This window comes from Monopterus albus, unplaced genomic scaffold (genome assembly GCF_001952655.1).
Source record: "Monopterus albus unplaced genomic scaffold, M_albus_1.0 scaffold46.1, whole genome shotgun sequence".
In the NCBI taxonomy this organism is placed as follows: Eukaryota; Metazoa; Chordata; class Actinopteri; order Synbranchiformes; family Synbranchidae; genus Monopterus; species Monopterus albus.
In genome coordinates this window covers 1,770,787-1,790,349 of record NW_018127926.1, presented here as the reverse complement: position 1 = coordinate 1,790,349, position 19,563 = coordinate 1,770,787, and the positions used below count along the sequence as shown (strand labels likewise).

The following is a 19,563-nucleotide window of genomic DNA, read 5'->3' as shown; positions in this document are numbered from 1 at the left end:
AGGAACAATTTATTACCTGGTGGAATTCAAAAATTGTTTAATGAAAGAGAAGGGGGATATAATTTAAGGGGTCAGTTGAATTTAAAAATTCATTCTATAAGTACAACTAAAAAAAAATTTTGTATTTCTATAAGTCATGTAAAATTGTGGAATAAGCTAAGGGAGGACTTAAAATATTGTACTAGCATAGAACAGTTTAAACATAAATACAAAAGGGTTTGTAATGCAAGATATATGAATGAGGAGGTGTGATGGCAGATTAGACTGGAGTATTGTTGGTGTGGTAAATGGTAAAATGGTAAATGGAAACAGTGTGTTGCACTGGCCAAAGCGCTTTACAGAAGATCATACACCATTCACCTGAGTGTCCGGTGTTGGGCTAATGGTACCACGGTCTAAGAAAGGGGGTAAGACTAGATAAGTGTATACTTCTTCCTACTCCCTTTCAAGCATGTACTATTGGAATGTTGTGATGTCTTATGCGTATTTGTTGAAATGTCTAATCAATTTTGTTTTTCGCAATATCAATTTTCTTAGTTTTACATGTTGGAAGAAACTTAAAAAAAAAAAAATCTTTATATGATCCTTGATCTGCAGTGGGTACAAACAGAGAAACAATCGGCCACTTTCTGCTTTTTTCACCTACAAAATTATAGCAATAAAATGTTTTTTAAGTGACTGTACTGAGTATTAAACTTGAAAATGCTCTTATATTAATTTTTGTCCTACCATGGTATGACATCAAAGTCACTGTCCTGAGGTTGCAGATGGTCCCGGAGGACCTCCCAGCCCAGTTTGACTCGGCGCCGCTTGCTGGCTGTTCCGTGGGTGGGACTGCCTATCTGAGTGGCAAATGCCTGGGTCACCTCTAACATATCGGTGTCACTGTCATCACTAAACAGCTACAGCATGTAGGAAACACAAGAAGAGTAAGGACAGACATATTATAAGACAGGTAATTCTTAAGAGCTCATCCAACACTAACCATTTATAATTATAAGCATATAGAAAAACCCATATAATGGCTTAATCTTTTAAGACAAGATAAAGTGTGATTACTGGCTGTTAAATGAAACTTAATCTGTACTACCTGGTGACAGATGTCAGCTGTGAGCTCGATGAGATTGTCTTTGACGGCTATGTGCCTCATCCCTGTGATATACTTCCCTCTGCTGCCTATATGGCCAATCTCTCTGACCAAAGCATCATACAGGTTGTACAGCAGACTCCGCCACCGAGCCCAGTCCTCAGCATAAGCACCTAATATATAAAAGAGGGGTCAACTGGTTATTGGTTTGCTGTTTAAAAACATACCTGTGGTTCAAAATGTTTTGGTTTCTTAGCCTTAAATCATGATTTGGAATTATTGTTAATTTTCCACCAAAGGCAATAGTTTACTTTTCACAATAAAGCATTAGTCGCCTTTATTTTATTTTTATTTTTTGGCACAGTTACTCAGTGATATCAAAGTTTTAAAGACTGTTCTCTTTTTGATGGCGATTTTTGTATTAGATTATGAAATATGCAATGCTTGCTTTAACAAAATAAGGTCCCTGGGGAAAATATCTTATCATATCTCATTAGATACTGAATATACAACTTTGTTCTTCAGTTTCTAGTCCAGAATATCACAAAATGTTGAGAAACAAAATGAGAAAATGGTCAAATGCAACTATTTTTCCAAAGTTTTTCTACTATTTCGCTGCTTGTAGAAGTCAAATGAGTAGAATCATATGTACCCTGTAGTAAAGCCCTAATTAACATGTCCACCACTGGAAGCTGCTTTAAAAAAAAAAAAGCACTATTGCACAATCACACTACTGCTTCTATTTCTTGGTTGGCGCAGAATCTACCTGTGTCCTGTGTCTTGGCTCCTCTGGGGTGGTGCACACATATTTGCAGTTTGAAGAAGTTCACAATCTCCTCTTTGAACACAGCACTTGGTCTCATATCTGCCCAGACGTACAGTATCGAAGGCAGAAGCTCCTCTCCCAGGTGGCACACCCTCATCCGACAGTTCATGGCCGCAGATCTCAAGAAGATGTTGAGAGCCGAAACAAGATGCTCCAAAACAGTCAGGTGCTTCTCCTGCCTAAAAGGATCAAAGATTTCAAACAAGAAAACAAAAAAGTGCATCATCTTAAATTTATCCATTTCACTGGTGTTGTTTTTAGTCACAACTAAGTACAATCACAATAATATAGGGAGGAATTATCAAATAAAGTCCAAGTGCTCACTTGGCATTAAGCAGTGCTTTGGAGAAGAAGCTGAACAGAGTGTTGTTAAATCCATTCGTCTGCATGCAGCAGCCCTGCACCACTGTGTGGATGACTCTGCTCACCAAGACACGATTGATGGATTTGGATGACGAGCTGAAGAAGCTGCAGTACATGTCCAAAAGGTCTAGAGATCACAAAAATAAACAGAGGGGATACAGTGTTTAAGAGCATGTAAGTGCAACACAACACAATATGTAAAATTCCATTCTTGTTTTTAACATGTAACTTAAACAAACTTAACAAAAAACAAAATGGATATTATACCAAGAAGTATAATTTCCTAGATATTTAGACAAACATCCTACTGACTGTGCCACTGCTCTGGGGTGATGTCACACCAGTACTTGCGGACAGAGAGGATGTCCTTCACCAGGAGGCTGCTGTAATCTTCTCCATAAGCTGAGCAGCTATACGAACTCTGCAGCACCTCCATCACATGTTTCAGTAGCTCGCTGCACTTCAAACGTGGCCCCCCTACAGAAATAAAAAGAGGTATTGTAACTGCAGAACCTTCACTATTCAGATGAATGAGCCAGATGCAATACTGAAAAATATGATTACAACATTTGTACAAAGACATCCATCACAGGGTTAAGACAGGAATCATACTGGCTTCATTTATACTGTGAATGTACGTCCTAAACTGCAAAGCCCACTACTGGAGCTCACATAGGTCTTACGTTTGTTTGCATAGCGAATGAAGTATTTGATCAAACTGCATGTTTCAGCCATCTTCTTCTTCCGAGTGGCCAGCGTTGTCGATGTGACAGATTTGCCTGATTGCATGCTTTCTGTCTCTTTCTGAACATAACGCTGCAGAAACCTGATGTGGGGAAATGAGTGTATGGAAAGCAGAAGAGAAAATGTTCATTATCAAGGCCTTTTCTTCTGACTGAAAGTGAACCTAATTGAATTAAAACTTAAATTACAAAATTAGCATAGGGATCATACAGAGACAACTTGAAAAAAAATCAGCAATTCTACATATAAAAAGCTATTGCATTTACTGTACTGCTAAGTATGGTAATTCAAATTTCCATTTGATTATCAGGCACAGGTTCCTGGGTGTCAGCTGCTATTCATTTTGTGAATGATGCAAAGAAATGAAAGTGAAAGTATATTGATACAACAGAAACAAAAAATTGTCTTAGTAGGCAAATTACAAAATACTACCATATTAATAACAGTACAGGTACAAACTTAACAAAGTTTTCCAAGAAATGAATATAAAATTAAAACCGAGACATGTCCTGTATTACGCTAGAAATGATATATGCATTCTGTGGCACACGTACAAAAATACAAATATGCAGATGGGACTCACCTGAAAACAGCATCCCATGTCAGTTGCTTGGAGGTTTTATCTTTAGATCCCGAGGTTCGATCCAACTCCTGTACAATCTCTGGCTGTCGAAGGAGTCGTCTGAAGCGTTCAGCCTCTTTCTGGGGGTATTAAGAGGGGACACAAAATGTCAAGGTGTAGAATTTATACTACATCTACTGGTTAAACCTGGCCAGAGAGGCTGACAAAGGCTTGGTGCAATATATGTTATTTCATTGTTCACACTTAGGTAATTTATTAGGTAAAGCCAGCCTAGTTAAACCTAATGCAGTCTAATACAGCAGCCCTGCATAAATCTTCCCTTCAGGAAGATGATAATGTTCAGATTTTGCTCAAATTGTTTTAGAGGGGTGTCCTATGTGTGATTATTTTGGACGGTGCAGTGTGTGGTGAGGCAAATGAGTGTATATGTAAGCGTGATTACCTTCCTCTCTGTTGCTCTGTCATTTTCCAGGCCCCTGCAGCAGACCAGGAGCTCATGAAGAGACAGACTCATAGTGCGTCACAGTGGATGAGGCCACAGTTGTTTTTGTTTTTACCTGCTGAGACAGGATGTTGGCAAAAGAGAATGTTGTTATTCGTCCTTACTACACCACAATTGTTTAGAATAGGTATAACCTCTCTTCTCTAAAGCAGCACTGACATATCATTGAAATGACTGTTTAATTAGCTACAATCTAACTAATAATAATCATTGTAAAGCCAATCTGACCTAACGTTAGCTACTTTAGCAAAGCAACACTGCCAAACTAGCTTTTGTATCTGCTTCGCAAACGTCCACTCAGACACTAAGGTCTGCTGCAGTATGTTCACTGACCTCGGATGATGATAATGATAACGTTACGAAGCTGTCATAAAGACTTGCAGGTGCAGATGATATCTGAAGCGCTATAATGCTGTGGGAGCCATTGGCGTGACGTCTTTGAAAAGTTTGCCACCTTGACATGCGTTCACACACGCCCGCGCACACATACAAACTTAACACGCAGGAAGTTCCCGCCCCATAAGCAGCGGTGAAAAGGCGTATCACATCCGCGTCATTGCTAGTAGCGTGTGAGTCCACGAACTTTACGATCAATAGTAAAACTAACTTAATGTTTTATTAATCCTGTGATATTTCAGTAATAAATAACATGCACAGCTCTTGTTTCATATATTACACTCTTGCATGTGAATATAGCAGCTTGTAGGGTACAGTAGACAAAGATGTTTTGAACTGGACTATAACTACCAAGATTCCGATCGACGGATTATTTCGGCACTTCCGGGTTGCAGTAGCTTGAGCTCCCCGCCTTTTGGGTCAGCAGCTGTTCCCACGAATGTCGCCTTCACAATAATATCACCGACATTTTTTAATTTGACGCCGTATAACGTGTTTGACTTTTCCTAAACATGTAGCTAGCTCCTCACTATTGCGCTCTTTATATCAACCAACAGACCGTCATGTTGCTACCGTCTGATGTTGCTCGGCTCGTTTTGGGTAAGTCTAGTCGCACGTAAAAAGGCTGTAGCGTTAGCCAATAGTGATGCTAAACGGTAAACAGGCTCAGAACTTAACGTTACAGCCTTTAACGCTCAACTAGCCAAAGATAAACAATAATAATAAGCTTACAATGTGTTTGGGATAACCTCAGGTATGCCGTTTTAACTTTGTTGTAAGGTTACTGCTGTTTCTCTCTAACTGGGTGCTGGTAATTAAATGACCTTCCCCAGGGTATCTCCAGGAAGAGGGACTGTCCGCTACAAGCCAAACTTTCATCCATGAGAGCCCAAACTTGAAGGAGTATGCCGAGCACACCACAGGAGATGGGACTATTCCCGCTTGTGTATTTGTAAGCATGGCCTTTTCTGTGATAAGCCCTCTCACAGACTGGAGAGTGAATGTTATGCGCTTATCCATTGTTTCTCCCCATGCAGTCTATCTTTGGGAAGAGCCTAACAACCATCTTAAATGAGTATGTGGCTGTCAAAACAAAGGGTAAGATTGTCTATCATTGTCCCTATTACTACATTTGATACTTATGACATACATAATGTTTGTGTCATGTTTGTATTGTTGGTAATTTCTTTTTTATCACCAGAGTCTTGTCATGAGGTACCTGCAGTGATGACATCTTTGTGGAAAAAGCTGGATTTTACACTCAACCAGATCAAGTAACGAGCTTCAAGATCATTTAAATTATCTCAATCAGAGCACCTATTTCAAAGTGAAACTGACCACAGCTTCTTTTCTATTGAAGGATGACTGTATGTGGGATCACTGATATTCTTCTGTTATTTTTCGGTAACTTTCCTTAGATCATTGCAGAATTCACCGGCTATATCAGCATGCCAGAGAGGTAAGTCTGTTATTTTCTTTTCAGTTTTCATTTAATATTCATTTATTTCCATTCACTGAAATTTATTGCCAACAAAAGGCATATTACAGCTACATAAACGTCTATAGCATTGTTTCCCATAACTTTTGACACTCACCTAAGCTGGTTGGACCCAGACATCAAATAAACATGTCAAGTAATCTGTGCAGCTGTATGTATTGCATAAAAACAGCTTCTTTAATCAGAAATGTATTGTAATTACAGTACAGTCAAGTCAAAACAAGTGTTGAATATTGGCACCTCCAACATCAGCTATGATGCTCCAACCAACACAATTAAATTGTCAATATATGGTTTGTAATGTGTGAATGATCAGTACCACCAACTTTTAACACAGTAGTAAAACTGTGATTTAATATATAACCAGAAATCCTGTATGAATTAGAATGTTCCAGTTCTGTGTTAGCTCAAGTTTTACTCCGGCTTTTTATTTACCAGTCTCTGTTCATTGCAGTGCGTTCACGCATTGGAGTGGCAAACATGGCTAGACAGCGGGGCTTGACTCTGGCTTCAGCTGGCAGTGTCGTCTGCTCCTCGGTTTCTGAAACAAGCTCCATCATCAGCCCTGCACATACCTCCCACGGCGTGCTCGGCCAGTCCACTCCTTTGAGCTTCACTTCTCTGCATACCAGAGCAGCTCAGAATAGTGGTGTGCACCAGCAAATCCTTGATGGCAACCGATCACTGAATATGCCCAGTCAGTATCATGAAACATACTGTGAATATATTTTGGTTTGTTCATAAAGTAGTTAGTTTTTCATCTTTAATCCAGTCATTTTTGAGCTGAAGTTGTGAACGAACTTTGTCTTACTGAATGACTTCCCAGAAGTATATATCAACAAATATTTTTTCTTCTACTGACATTTTCAGCTGTGTGGTCATCTTACTACTTTAACAACCTAGCATAGCTAAATTAAATACAGAAAAGATGTTGAAACTAAACCTTTAAAGTCATTGTAACTTGTAACAAATGCCCCTTTTGATGGGAACAAAATGATTTGAGATCATTTGTCCATTACAGGGGATTCGTCTGTACAGATAATTGTTTCAGAGCAGCGGTTAAATCCAGGCCCCATGTCTCCTGGGCGACGGAAATGGTAAGGATGATTATTATTGCTACATGTTGTTGATGTTCTACCAATCAGCAGTGGCTGGAAATATGTGCTCTCTCAGTACAGACAAACATATTAACAGGTTTTTGTTAATATGTTTTTTTTGTTCACAGAAGAAATTTTACCATATTGCAACATTAAAAGTGACAAGGTTGTCCTAAGGGTTTACTATGCAACATAAACAAGTGGCTATTTTAGTTGAATTAGATATGGTCAGTTTACTGAGCTATAGATCTTTCTCATAGTGCACAGTTTGACTTGTCAAACATGGGTGTTTTACAGTTACAGTGTGTTCAAATAAAGCAGGCCGGTGACAGGGCGTTGTTATAGCAAGTGACAGAAAGTAGCAAGTAGCAAAAAAAGCCCTGGTGTAACTAACACCTGATAGGCCTGTTCTATTTAGCCGTGCCAATCATCCAGTAGGGTAAGACTTTATTGATTCCACAATAGGGAAATTCCAGTGTTCCAGCATTAGAGAGCAAACAACAAAACGCCATAGGGACCTCCGAGAAGAAAATCAAAGGTACCTAAAAAAAAAAACAAGACAAAACATAGCACTTGAAAGAAATCAAGAACAAGAATATTACTCCTACAATTAATTCTGCAATGGGGAGAAATCCTGTATATCAATGGCTATAATAGTAGCTATAATAAAAAGACTTGGAAACTGATCCACCATTAATACATGTTAGCCCTGTTCTTTTACTGTCACGACAAGTCAGAATGTTCCGTGAGAAGTGTTGATTGTTTTGTCAGGTTGCCCATGGCCAAATGCCAGAAAATCTACCTACATAAAACAGCATGTATTAACATTATTAACATTAACAGCATGTATTGTTTGTATTAACAAATTAATGTCCCAGAAGAAAGAACAATTTATATATAACCCCAAATCAGAAAAAGTTGGGACAGTTGCATTTCAGGGACAGTAATGAGGTAAAACAATGAAATGATGGTTCGATTTGAAACAGGTCATGTCAACAGGTGACTGCATCATGATTTGGTACAAAAGTGGCATCCAGGAAAGGCCAAGCTCTTTAGGGGCAAAGATGGGGCAAGGACCACTAGTTTGCCAACATATGGGTGCCAAAATTATTAAAATGCTTAAAAACTATGTTCCTCAAAGGAAGATAGGAAGAGATTTGGATATGTCACCCTCTACACTGCAAAACATAATTAAAAGATTCAAGGAATCTGGAGGGATTTCAGTGCATAAAACCTAAGCTGGATGACGGTGCTCTCCGATCCCTCAGGCGACACTGCATCAAGAATCATCACTCTTCTATAAGCAATATAACGAGCTCAGGATTACTTTGGCTCACCTGTGTCAGGCACTACAATACATAGTTGCATCCATAAATGCCACTAAAAACTGTACTGTGCCAAAAGGAAGCCCTATGTCAACAGTGTCCAGAAGTGCAATTGACTGCTCTGTGCTTGGATGCATCTGGGATGGACCATCACACAGTGGAAACATGTACTGTGGTCAGAGGAATGGGATAAAATTACAGCTGACACATTTAATCACTTGGTGTCCTCAGTCTGTAAACATCTTTTAAGTGTTGTGAAAAGGAAGGGTAACATCACACTGTGGTAAATGCTTTACTGTCCCAACTTTTTTTGGAATGTGTTGCAGACATCAGATTTGAAGTGAGTGTTTCTTTTGAGCAAAGAATAAAATTGATGAGGTATCATAATAATGTGCTGCTGTATTGTTTTCAGTGTAATACAAGACAGATGATTTACAGATCACTATTTTCAGTTGTAATATTGATTTTACATACTGTCCCAATTTGTTCTGATTTGGGGTTGTACTACATACATGGGTGTTTGTAAATTGCATTTTTTGAGTGAGTGAGTTATTTGATGCAATAACTTTTTTGTGACATTTATAAGAGGTCTGGATTGATGTGTTTAAGCTTTAGTTTGTGGCGCTTGCACTTTATTGTGCTCGTATTGTTTTGTCCTTGACTTGTATGTGTTGGCTGCCAACTTCTCTGCTGCCTTCAGGGACACCCCCAGGAAGAGAAGTGGTGCTCCCAGTGGGTCCACTGGCCCCAGCAAGCCTGTAAGTAGCCTCAGTGCAGAGCCCCAAACTGAGGAGGTCGTCGATGAGAACTTCCCTGTAAGTAGATCTGTACATATGGTGCTGCAAGTGAACAAACAAAGCATTTTCCTTCACAGTGATCTTCAGTGCTCTGTTTTGTGCCGGAGTTTAGGACTGAATTACAGATATAGTGTCACTTTTGTATGACTCAACAAGTAAATGTGTTTTTGATTATAGTAAATAACATGTTATTGCAGACATTTAATATTTTACATGTCGTGAGTTCAGAGGTGTGACGAGATCTTACAATATTAAAAACGTGACGATATTTATTGTTGATGTGAAAAGCTGTCTCGCGATATCAGTACGTGACAGAATGTGAGGCTGAATTTAGCATAGAAGATGCCCCTGCCACTTTTTTATGCTCAATTTGCGGAGGTCAAACACAGCTTCGGTTAGAGGTTAGAAGCTCATGAATAGTTCATGCACAGTTATCAAGTCTGAAGAGACTCGTGAAATCATACAGTAGAGAGGTCAGTTAAATTTGTGGCAAAACCTTTTACTGTGGTTAAATATTCTGTTTTTTACTGCATATGATAATTCACACTCAGAAAGTAGAAGTGATGTGACATTCATTACAAGATGATTAGTTAAAACATTTCAAAATGCACCTGCATTGTTTTGCATTTTGACTTTCAGTCGAATAAAAGACTTTTCTCCAGTCATATATTTTGTCATTGAAGATTTCTTAAAAATGGTGTTAAAATATTGTCTCATCTCCTTCTCTTGAACCCCGTGTTGTGTATCATATCGTCTCATGAACTAAGTGTATTGTCACACCCCTAGTGGAAAGGATAAAAAGAACTGTTGTCAGCAGGAGATAACACAAATGGCATGCTCTCTCTTGAAAGTATTCATGTTTTATAGTTAGATTATTCATACATATCAATCTCTACAGCAACTTGTGATACAGAATGCTTGTGACAAGATATTGGGGGACAGATCGTTACAAGAAAAGCTTGCTGAAAACATCAACAAAATCCTTGCCAAGTAAGTGCTGAGTCAGAACACTGCATTGCTTCGCTCCTTTGTATTAACTTGCGGTGATACGCCATTTATTGTTTTGTCAGTGGCAAAGCTATGGCATCAATGTAAACATGATGTGTCATGGTTTTAATATTTCTTCCCCTGTTTCATCTCAAATATCAGTGAGACAACACCCCAGACATCAAAGGCGTCTTCAAGTACAGTGGAGGCAGACCAGTCTATAGATGAAATCCTAGGATTACAGGTGTCAAAAAACTAGAACTGCTAATTTCAGTATAGCATCATATAACAATGTAAATTATTTTTCATTTTTACTCAAAAATGGCCATCAAGCTTTGCTTACATGAGTTACACATGTAACTATAACTGGGTCACATCATTTTCTGACATTCCCTCTGACACAGGGCGAAATCCATATGAGTAATGATGCCATCCATGACATTTTGGAACAAACGGAGTCTGACCCAGCTTTTCAGGCCCTCTTTGACCTCTTCGATTACAGTAACTATTATGGCCCACTTCGCTTATTTTGTTGATTGTGCAGAGTACTACTTTTTTGCATTACTTTTCAGTTGAGTATGGAAGCACAATTGAAATGCTTTTTTAAAATTTTTTTTGCACTTGTAGATAAAACCAAGTTCACTGATGGAGAACCGGGAGATGGCGATGTTAGTAGTTGTCCAGAAGAGATTGACACAGCTGGATCTTCTATAGTCAAACCCTTTCAGACGGATGATCCAGGTATTCTTGCAGTCCAGTAGTAGGCATAGATATCTCCTTTGATTATTGACTTTTATTTCACAATTGTCAAGGCAGGTTTCTTGAATACAAACTTTTAAAGGGAGAAAATCTTCGTGCCTCTGGACAACACTGCAGATAGTTAGATTTGTGAATTGTAGTGCAAAGTCTGAAAGGGGATTATGCTTGAACAGAGTATTGAACAAGTATTTGTAGATGTTTCAAAATGCCACACCACAAGGCAGGATGAAAAGCAACCATCATAGGAAGGGAGACACAATATCATTTAAATATGGGTATACAAGCACACATTTTATTTGTGTAAAGAATGAAAAAAAGACTTAAATGCAGAAACAGATTTGTCATTAAATCTTCAATTTTATTTTCCAGGCACTACACACACAGATGCTGATGCTTCAGATACAACTCAAATGACAGTGAAAATGAGAGCTGGACAAGATCGAAAGACCAGGAAGTCTACTTCTTCTACCTTGTTAAAGAAAACATGTCTTGCCCCTAGCAGCAGAGCATCCAGAATTGAAAACAGTACAGCTAAACTGTTAGTGAGTCACGGGGATCCTCAAGGAGTCTCATTTGCTGCAGTGGACTCTAACAAAAAAGAAAAAGCATCCCTCTTCAGTAACAGTGTTGGTGTAACAACAATGGATATTGATGAACCACTCAATACACCTCCCCCTCCTTTGGACAGTGTTCCTACTCAGGAGCTTGCCACAAAGGACAGCACATCCACCACAACTGCCCTCAGTAATTCAGCCACAATTCCCTCATCAAGAGCCTGTGCTACATTTACTGCAACAGTATGCACATCAGCTTCTATTGTGGACAAAAAACAGGAGCCTAAACAAGTACAAGGATCTAAAGAGCAACCTGCTACAACCTCCTCTTCAGATGATCAACCTATGTTTTTGTCTCCTTCACAAGTTGAACTGAACAACACATCAATGCTGTCTGCTGACCTACCTCATATGTCAGTTTCAACCAGTGTAGGGGACACTCAGCCAATGTCTACTGTCTCAGTAATATCTGAAGCTGCCTCTTCCACATCAGCTTCTGGGACTACCACAGTTGCCACGGTGCCTGCCTCACCATCATCAGCTGATGCTACACCTAACACACCTACATCTGCTTCTACCTCTGCCACTCTTACAGCTGCACCAGCCTCTTCCACGCCTGCCTCACCCGTATCCTTCTCCTCCTGTGCTCCCCTTGCAGCGCCACCTGACCCTTTGACCACCAACTCCAGTGCCCCAAGCAAGGCTGCAGTTGATTCCAGTAATGTAGTTTCTTTGAAGATCATCATCAGTGATAACCAGGATGAGAATTCTTCCAGTGACTTGGCCTTGAATCAGGCAATTTCCAGCATTTCTGGGGACACGATACCTACTATCTATCTTTCCTCTCCAGCTAAGTCCCCTGCAGCCCCAGGCACTCCAAAGGCCAACTTGGATGAGGCGGCACAGGCAGTTAGTGGCTTGCAAAACTCTGAGGCACATGCTAGTCCTCTCAATGGTAAGGCTGGTGCATTGGTCGCATCTCCATTATCATCTCAGGCCCAGCAAAGCTACTTCATTCAACTACCCCTTGACACAACTAACCCTGCTCTACAAGGAGGCACTGCCAGCTATCTTCTTTTGACTGAACCCTCAACCACAGATGTTCAAACGAGACAGGTGCTACTGTCTACTGGTGTCTCTAAGGGACAGCCTTTGCCTACCAACCAGTATGGGGTGACTACACCATCTCTTTCTCAAGGCTACGCCACCGGTAAGAGATGACAGTCTACAGTAATGTGTCATAAAGAGGAAGTTACCGTACTTTCCAGACTATAAGCCGCTACTTTTGTCGCTTCATGAACGCACCCTCATCATGGACAACATGACAAAATGCATATAATGCCACTTCAAGTTACAGGCGATCGATCTGGCTGTCGAAATATCTCATGTTACAACGTGGACACCTGCGGCTATGTACATGTTTTTTTGTCTTACATTTAGTGGGTGTGGATTGTAGTCCGGAAATTACGGTAACATTAGTCTCACTCTAGTATCAAGGTTGGGTTAGACTTTTGTACTTGAGGCTTTTGAAGTTTAGCTTGTCATTTTATGACCTTTGAATTTGTAATATTTTGTAACATAATCATCATAGATCATGATCATCATTGCCAATTTATTTCTCATTAGATGTCCACAGGTTTAACAATGAATCACAGTCCACTTTGAAGCTATGCACATTTGCCTATTGGGCATTTTCCTTGGTGTCTAGGAATTAGTATGTTTTGTTGTTCTTTATTGCCTATTATCTGACAAGCCCATCACTGTTACCTTTATTTGTATTAGTATGATAAAAAAAAGCATTCTTTACATACAGGGTCAACACTCATCTTACCATCACCTGTTAAGCCCATGATGCTTCCTGTTTCTGTAATGGGGCAGAATGTCCAGATGGTGTCCAATCAGGTAACATAACTTAATCTGCAGTTTTTAAGTTAGGAAACAAAAGATAATTCTTTTTCTTTTTTTTTTTTTTTTTTTTTTTTTTTTACGGGTTTCAGCACAATAATAATTATACTGCTGACCCTGTCATTCTGCACCTTGGAACATCCATCCTTGACCAACACATAACAGGGTATCTTGAGATGTAATGGGAGGATTTCAATGGATTTTACAAAGCATTTGGTGCCCAAAGAATAACTCCACTATACTGTATGTGCAACTTTCCTCTAGTGCAGGGGTTTTCAACCAGTGTTCTGCAGCCCCCTGGTGGGCCGCGAAGGTATTGCAGGTGCTCCCTAACAAAAGGCGTGATGGGCATGAGGAATTTGACTCTGGTACGCGGCTCTCAATGTGCATGTACATAAGAATAAAAATGGAGTGCTTAAAAAAATAGAGACCTGTACAGATCTGTATAATCTGTACAATGTATATTTACAGGTATTGCACTGAGGGTTATTGTCCAGTCATACTGTCCTGGGTTAAGTGTTAATCAGAGTGACAGCCTGGGGGAAGAAACTGTCCCTGTGCCTGGTTGTCTTGGCGCATAGTGACTGACCTGTAATGCCGTCCAGAGGGGAGCAGTTCAAATAGATTGTGTCCTAGGTATGAGGGGTCTGCAGAAATCCTCTCCGCTCTCCTTTTAACCCGTGAGGTGAACAGGTCCATCATGGAGGGCAGGCTTGCACCAATGATCTGTTCTGCAGACCTGACTTTCTGCTGAAGTCTGTACTTGTCCTGTTTGGTTGCTGAGCCAAACCAGACAGTGATGGAGGTGCAGAGAACAGACGGGATGATTCCTCTGTAGAACTGTATCAGCAGCTCTTGGGGCAGTTTAACCTGCCCCAAGAGCTATGGTGGTTTCACTGTAGGAATCTTTTAAAATTCATTTCCTTGTATTACTTATTGTTTGTAAATCAAATTCATGAAAAAATATCAAATTTAGAGAAGCCAAGGTGACTTCCAGGATTAAAATAGTGCCCATCCAGTGTAGCCACCAGTTACTTTGTCAGATGTGTGGTCCCTGGGTCAACACTGGTTGAAAACCCCTGCTCTAGTGCCACCCTCAGATCAGATTGTCACCGTAATAGACAAGATGACAGGTTTTATGAAATTTGGTGTCCTAAAGAATAAATCCAGGATATGTCATATTTAAATGGAGGATTGCCATAAAATGTACTTAATATAAACACTGAAGAGTTACAGTCTCACTAATGGTAAGGCTCCCTCGAAAGGGTTAGAATTATTCAATCCATTCAAGATATTAGAATTGTGAATTTGGTGTTGTAATAAACATTGCCATATCAAAGGGCCCTTATTGGCTGTAGACATTTTAGTAATATCCAGAACAATAATACTTAACATTATCATATTACAGCTTGTTGCCATACCAAACCCAGTACCGGTACAGCACCCAGAGACTACCAAGCTCAAACCTCACACAGTGGTAATCAAACAGTCTGCAACTGCTGGTAAGTTACAGGTTAACTTAAAGTGCATGAGGTAAATTATAGTTGAACATCACCTAATGTCCTTTTATTTGATGTTACCAAAGGATACTGTAACTACTTTACTTCTTTGACATTTTTTTTTCTCTGAATTCTAGGCACTGAGCAAAATCTGGTCAGTAAGGAGATTCAGCCTGTCTTGGCTGAAAACATAAGCCAAGAGGATGCAGCAAAGGGTTCCAGTCACAAGAGAATTTTAATTTTTGACTCTACGACAGAGGTTCACCAAGAAACCGCTAAAGCAAGAATCACCCCACCATCAGCTGCAAATACACCTACATCACGATCTAACCAGCAGTCTGATAGAGATAATATGCAGCCGGCTCATCGAACAAAACCTGCTATCTTAGGTGGTAACAAGCCCAAGAGGAGGGTAGATACTGTCAGGTGTCCAGCAGATCCCCAGCTTGGAGGAGCCTTAGAGAAGGACACAAAGAAGGCCATTTTTCTACAACAGCAGCAGAAAGACTGTATTAAAAAGAACCCTCGCAAACAAGATCATAACATCCATAACAAGGAGTCTCAAAGTCCAAGTCCTAGTAGTGGTGATGCCTCACAGCTTGAGACTTTGAAAATGCTGGAATTGGGAGATAGATCAAAATATATTGACCTGAAACACAATCATGATAAGGGAAATGTTGGAGCAAAAGCTAAGGATTCACATACTTCTGGATCAATCTCCTCTGATTCTGCACTGAAATCAGGAAGTAGAAAGGACACAGAGGAGAGCAACAGGAAGGAACCTGCAGAAAAAGCTCCTGCCAAATCACGTGAGGGGCGTCTAGAGAAGAGGACTCCCTCTCAGGAGATGCCAAATGTGACAGCTAACAAAGAGAATGAAATGAAATCATCACCTTCACCTTCAGCATCAGCATCAAGAGACTTTGGCTCTCCAGCTGTTGTCCAACCTACAACCAATCCCCAGTCTATGGCCACAAAACCCCCCTCAAAGACCATTTCTCTGGCCAAACAGGCAGCTGAGATGCTGCAAGACATACAGGGGCTTAATTCACCTGCCTCTCCCATCAAGACGCCTGGAGCAGGCGGTTCAGACCTCAGTCTTTCCCGGACCCCTGGGACTGGCCGTATTCAGGAGGAGTCAGCTGACTGCTCCAGGACTCCTTCCCAACAGAGGAAGGGTAAAGATGGAGAGGGAACTCCAAAGCATCTGCTGTTTCCCAACACTCCGGATATCCCCACGTGCAGTCCTGCCAGTGAATCTGGTAGTGAAAACAGCATTAACATGGCTGCTCACACACTCATGATACTTTCACGTGCAGCCATTGCCAGGACAGGCACTCCACTGAAGGACAGCTTGCGTCAGGAAGGAGCAGGAGAAAAGCTTCCCACAAATTCAAATAACGCTAAGAAACGTAAACAGTCTTCTCCCACAGCCAGCCCACCTTCAAAGAAAGAGTCAAAACGATCTCCAAGCAAAATGAAAGGCCGGGTGAGTACAACATAAATATTGGATGTATAAAAGTGTTAACTATCACTGTTTTAACAATAAACTAGTTTTACATCAGCAGTATTACTGTAGGTAACAATATGGCCTTACTGCGGTGCCTCTTTCAGCCTACTCAAAAAATAAATCAGGAATATGGAGCATCTTTATTTTACATCCATCCAACACTTTTGTGTCTTTGGTATGTAATGAGCATCACAGCCAGATTGGGCTGCAAGCTTGATGTCTTTCTCCTGTTGATCATGAATTGTGATTTTTTTTTTTTTATCTGTACTTTTTATTTTGATTATCAGTTCTTATCAAGCAAAAGCTGCATGTCTGATTAAAGTAAACTACTTCATCAGTGCCATTGAATGAAGGGGAAGAAGGAAAGATAATGGCACTGTTTGCACTTTTCTGGTTTTCTGCATGAAAATGAAATGGTCATGAAATGTGATCTGATTTTCTGATATCTCTTTTTTTGTGAGGCATAGCTCACATCAGCTGATGCTGTTTGCAAATAGCACACCAACACTGAGTGTTTTTATAAATCAAAGTGGTTCTAAACCACACATCCATTCTCGTTTCATTGATTTGGACTCCAGGTTTGCTAACACCTGACTCCAGTTGTCGTTTAGTGACATCAGAAGCCTGGTGTTGCCAATGACCCTAAACCTCAACGTAAATTACTGAATGGCCTTCTGAGACACAAAATCCACCTTTTGGGGGTGGCCCAGTCAGACCCCAGATCTCAACCCAATAGAGATGCTGTGCAATGACCTCAAGAGAGCTGTTCGCACCAGACTTCCTAAAAATATGGCTGAGCTGAAGCAGTTCATGACCAGTTTATGCAGAAAACCTGGAAACTGCAAACAGTGCCATTTTTTTCTTGCAACTGTATGATGTTGTGTCCATGCCCTGTATATTAAAACACAGTACAAGCTGTGATGCTGAAGTTATTACACACTAGACTCACACTATGACAGAATCTGTTTTGTTTTCAGTTGGCTTTTTCAAGTATTTGAGAAACCTGAGTCAGTAACTGCTTTCTATTGCTAATACGAATAACATTTCAAACCAGGAAACTGCAAACGGTGCCATTACTTTTTCTTGCAACTAATTCTGACTTTTGGTTTAAATCTGCAGGAAAGGAAGAAACTTGTAGATTACTTTCCCCATGACTTGGATGTGGATAAGTTCCTGTCTTCTCTTCATTATGATGAGTGAAACGAACACGGCAACAACAGGGAAGGACTACCATACTGCTTAGGTTACTGTCCAGGAATAGAACAAGCCATCTGCTAGACCAGTGCCTATGGTTCCTGGAGTAACCTTACCTGAGACCTTTTAAGCTGCAATGACTCCTTCAGCCAGTGGGGACATTGGATTTGGCTGAGTAGTTTCCAGAATGGATGATCTGTACAAAGTCCTGTTATATTCGGCAGCACCAGGGCAGCCATGGCACTTTGTATTTTATTTTATTTTTTTAATTGTCATTTTCTCTTTTATTTTAATTGTCATTGTTTTTTTGGGCACTTTGCCATAATGGTTGCATGTTAAAATAAGTGACTCAAAGCATTTTCTTGGTCAATATTTGACTCTAGTTGGCAGTAGTGCTGAGCTCCACTTGCAGCCACAGCCACTTTCAGCACCTCTCCTAGTTGGATAAACCTAGATATCACTGAATCAGAGCTTTGCATATAGGAAACTATGCTTTGCAATATAATTCTGAATGAGAGTGGTAGAGACATGTTCCTCTGAATGAAGAAGTGTCAATAAAAAAGTGATTTGAATAAAAAATGTTTGTAGTACAGTATGTCTCTGTTAAAATGTCTGCAACTGTTGCATACTTAGGCTTCATATGGTGTTTTAATAAAACGAAGAAACAAGCTTCAGTGTACATTTTTCACCTATAAGCACTGAACCCCCAGAGGCTTTATTCAGTGTGGTGTGTTTTGAAAAAATATGTTGAGCCTAATATGTTGTATGAGCAGTGGTACAGTGCATGGGGTTGGCGGGGGTGTTGTGACCAGGAAAGTAGCTCAATAAATTGTTGATCACTCTGAATATAATAATTGCCTAACTACAGTCTGCACATTAAGAAAAGTAGGAGAGTTCCTTCAAGCATGCTTGACTCTCACAATTGGATAGTCATGAGCATAAGGCAGACTCTAGGACTTGGCCAAAATTCCTAATTTTTACACAAGTTTTAGCTAAGGAGCAGTCCCATTTTCATCTGGTTCTTCTAGCAACCGCATGACTCCCTTTAACTGTGCTATTATGTTTTACGCTCACCTAAAGTTGTGATGTGTATGGTGACTGATGCTATATGTCACATTTTGCTGGCAAATCTGGCAACCTCCGATTGGACCACAAAACACAATTTGCGGAAATAACGTGCCTACATGGTTTACACAATAAGTTTTAATTTATGAGTTGGAACACACAATTTGCGTCTAAAGTTAAGAAGACGCTATAAGAATGTCCTGCCGTGCTTCCACGTTCATATAACATATCCTATCAAGTCAATAAAGCTTTTATTTGAAGAAATTTCTTCCTGGGTGAACTGTAACAATTTTACTTTAATAGGCTCGGTGTTTGTTTCCGGGTGAAGAGGACAGGAAAGAGGTTCGACTTTCATTTGATTTCCCTCTCGTTATGGTCTATTTTCTTGTTATTTTAGCAGCAGAAATTGTTTTAAGTATGTTCCCGCACGTGTGGCGACTCGATACTGAAATTAAACCCATTTGTTTTGATGTTGAGCTTGCCTATGTCCCTAGCTTAGTTGTTAGCATGGTGCTAGCCGGTTAGCATGTGAATGATGTACTCAGTATCATATCTTGTTAGTCACAAGTTGACCTACAGTACGACGGTTATTTAACTGCGTAACAACGTTATTATCGTGATAAAGTTGGTAACGGCTTCACTATTTAATATTCCCTTTTTGTAATTACAATTTAATTTCATGACATTAATTTTATGTTAGTTACCCGGCGTGCTGATAAAATGTTCACGTTGCCAGCAGATATTTTGTTGCTTAAGAGTCGCTGATAAGGATTTCATGAGTGGCATGAGTCCACAGTGTATGTGGTTGCTTCTTGATAGGACACGAAACAACAGCGGGAGGAACAATGTTATAAGAGAAATACCAAGTTGTC

The 19,563-nt window shown here is 40.1% G+C and overlaps 2 protein-coding genes across 2 annotated transcripts in view; one reads left to right on the top strand and one right to left on the bottom strand.

Annotated features, from left to right (window-relative positions):
* The window catches only part of atm (ATM serine/threonine kinase), a 28,317-nt gene extending 23,726 nt beyond the window's left edge, over positions 1-4,591 (bottom strand). Inside the window, exons 1-9 of the mRNA XM_020600261.1 lie at positions 4,439-4,591; positions 4,046-4,163; positions 3,604-3,722; positions 2,960-3,102; positions 2,589-2,753; positions 2,238-2,403; positions 1,854-2,092; positions 1,091-1,260; positions 730-902 (exon numbers count right to left, since the gene is read on the bottom strand). Of these exons, the coding sequence (XP_020455917.1) occupies positions 730-902; positions 1,091-1,260; positions 1,854-2,092; positions 2,238-2,403; positions 2,589-2,753; positions 2,960-3,102; positions 3,604-3,722; positions 4,046-4,117 (1,247 nt within the window). The 5' untranslated portion in view covers positions 4,118-4,163; positions 4,439-4,591. The remainder of the gene's footprint in view (positions 1-729; positions 903-1,090; positions 1,261-1,853; positions 2,093-2,237; positions 2,404-2,588; positions 2,754-2,959; positions 3,103-3,603; positions 3,723-4,045; positions 4,164-4,438) is intronic.
* A 173-nt stretch (positions 4,592-4,764) lies between these two features.
* On the top strand, positions 4,765-18,295 carry npat (nuclear protein, ataxia-telangiectasia locus). The gene is made up of 17 exons (XM_020600262.1): positions 4,765-5,101; positions 5,335-5,453; positions 5,539-5,599; positions 5,703-5,775; positions 5,920-5,960; positions 6,454-6,696; positions 7,021-7,096; positions 9,122-9,236; positions 10,117-10,208; positions 10,368-10,449; positions 10,610-10,706; positions 10,833-10,946; positions 11,334-12,728; positions 13,332-13,420; positions 14,832-14,925; positions 15,060-16,411; positions 17,552-18,295. Exons 1-17 carry the CDS (start codon positions 5,065-5,067, stop codon positions 17,630-17,632), a joined length of 4,161 nt encoding a protein of 1,386 aa, XP_020455918.1. The 5' UTR covers positions 4,765-5,064; the 3' UTR covers positions 17,633-18,295.
* The last annotated feature ends 1,268 nt before the right edge of the window (positions 18,296-19,563 follow it).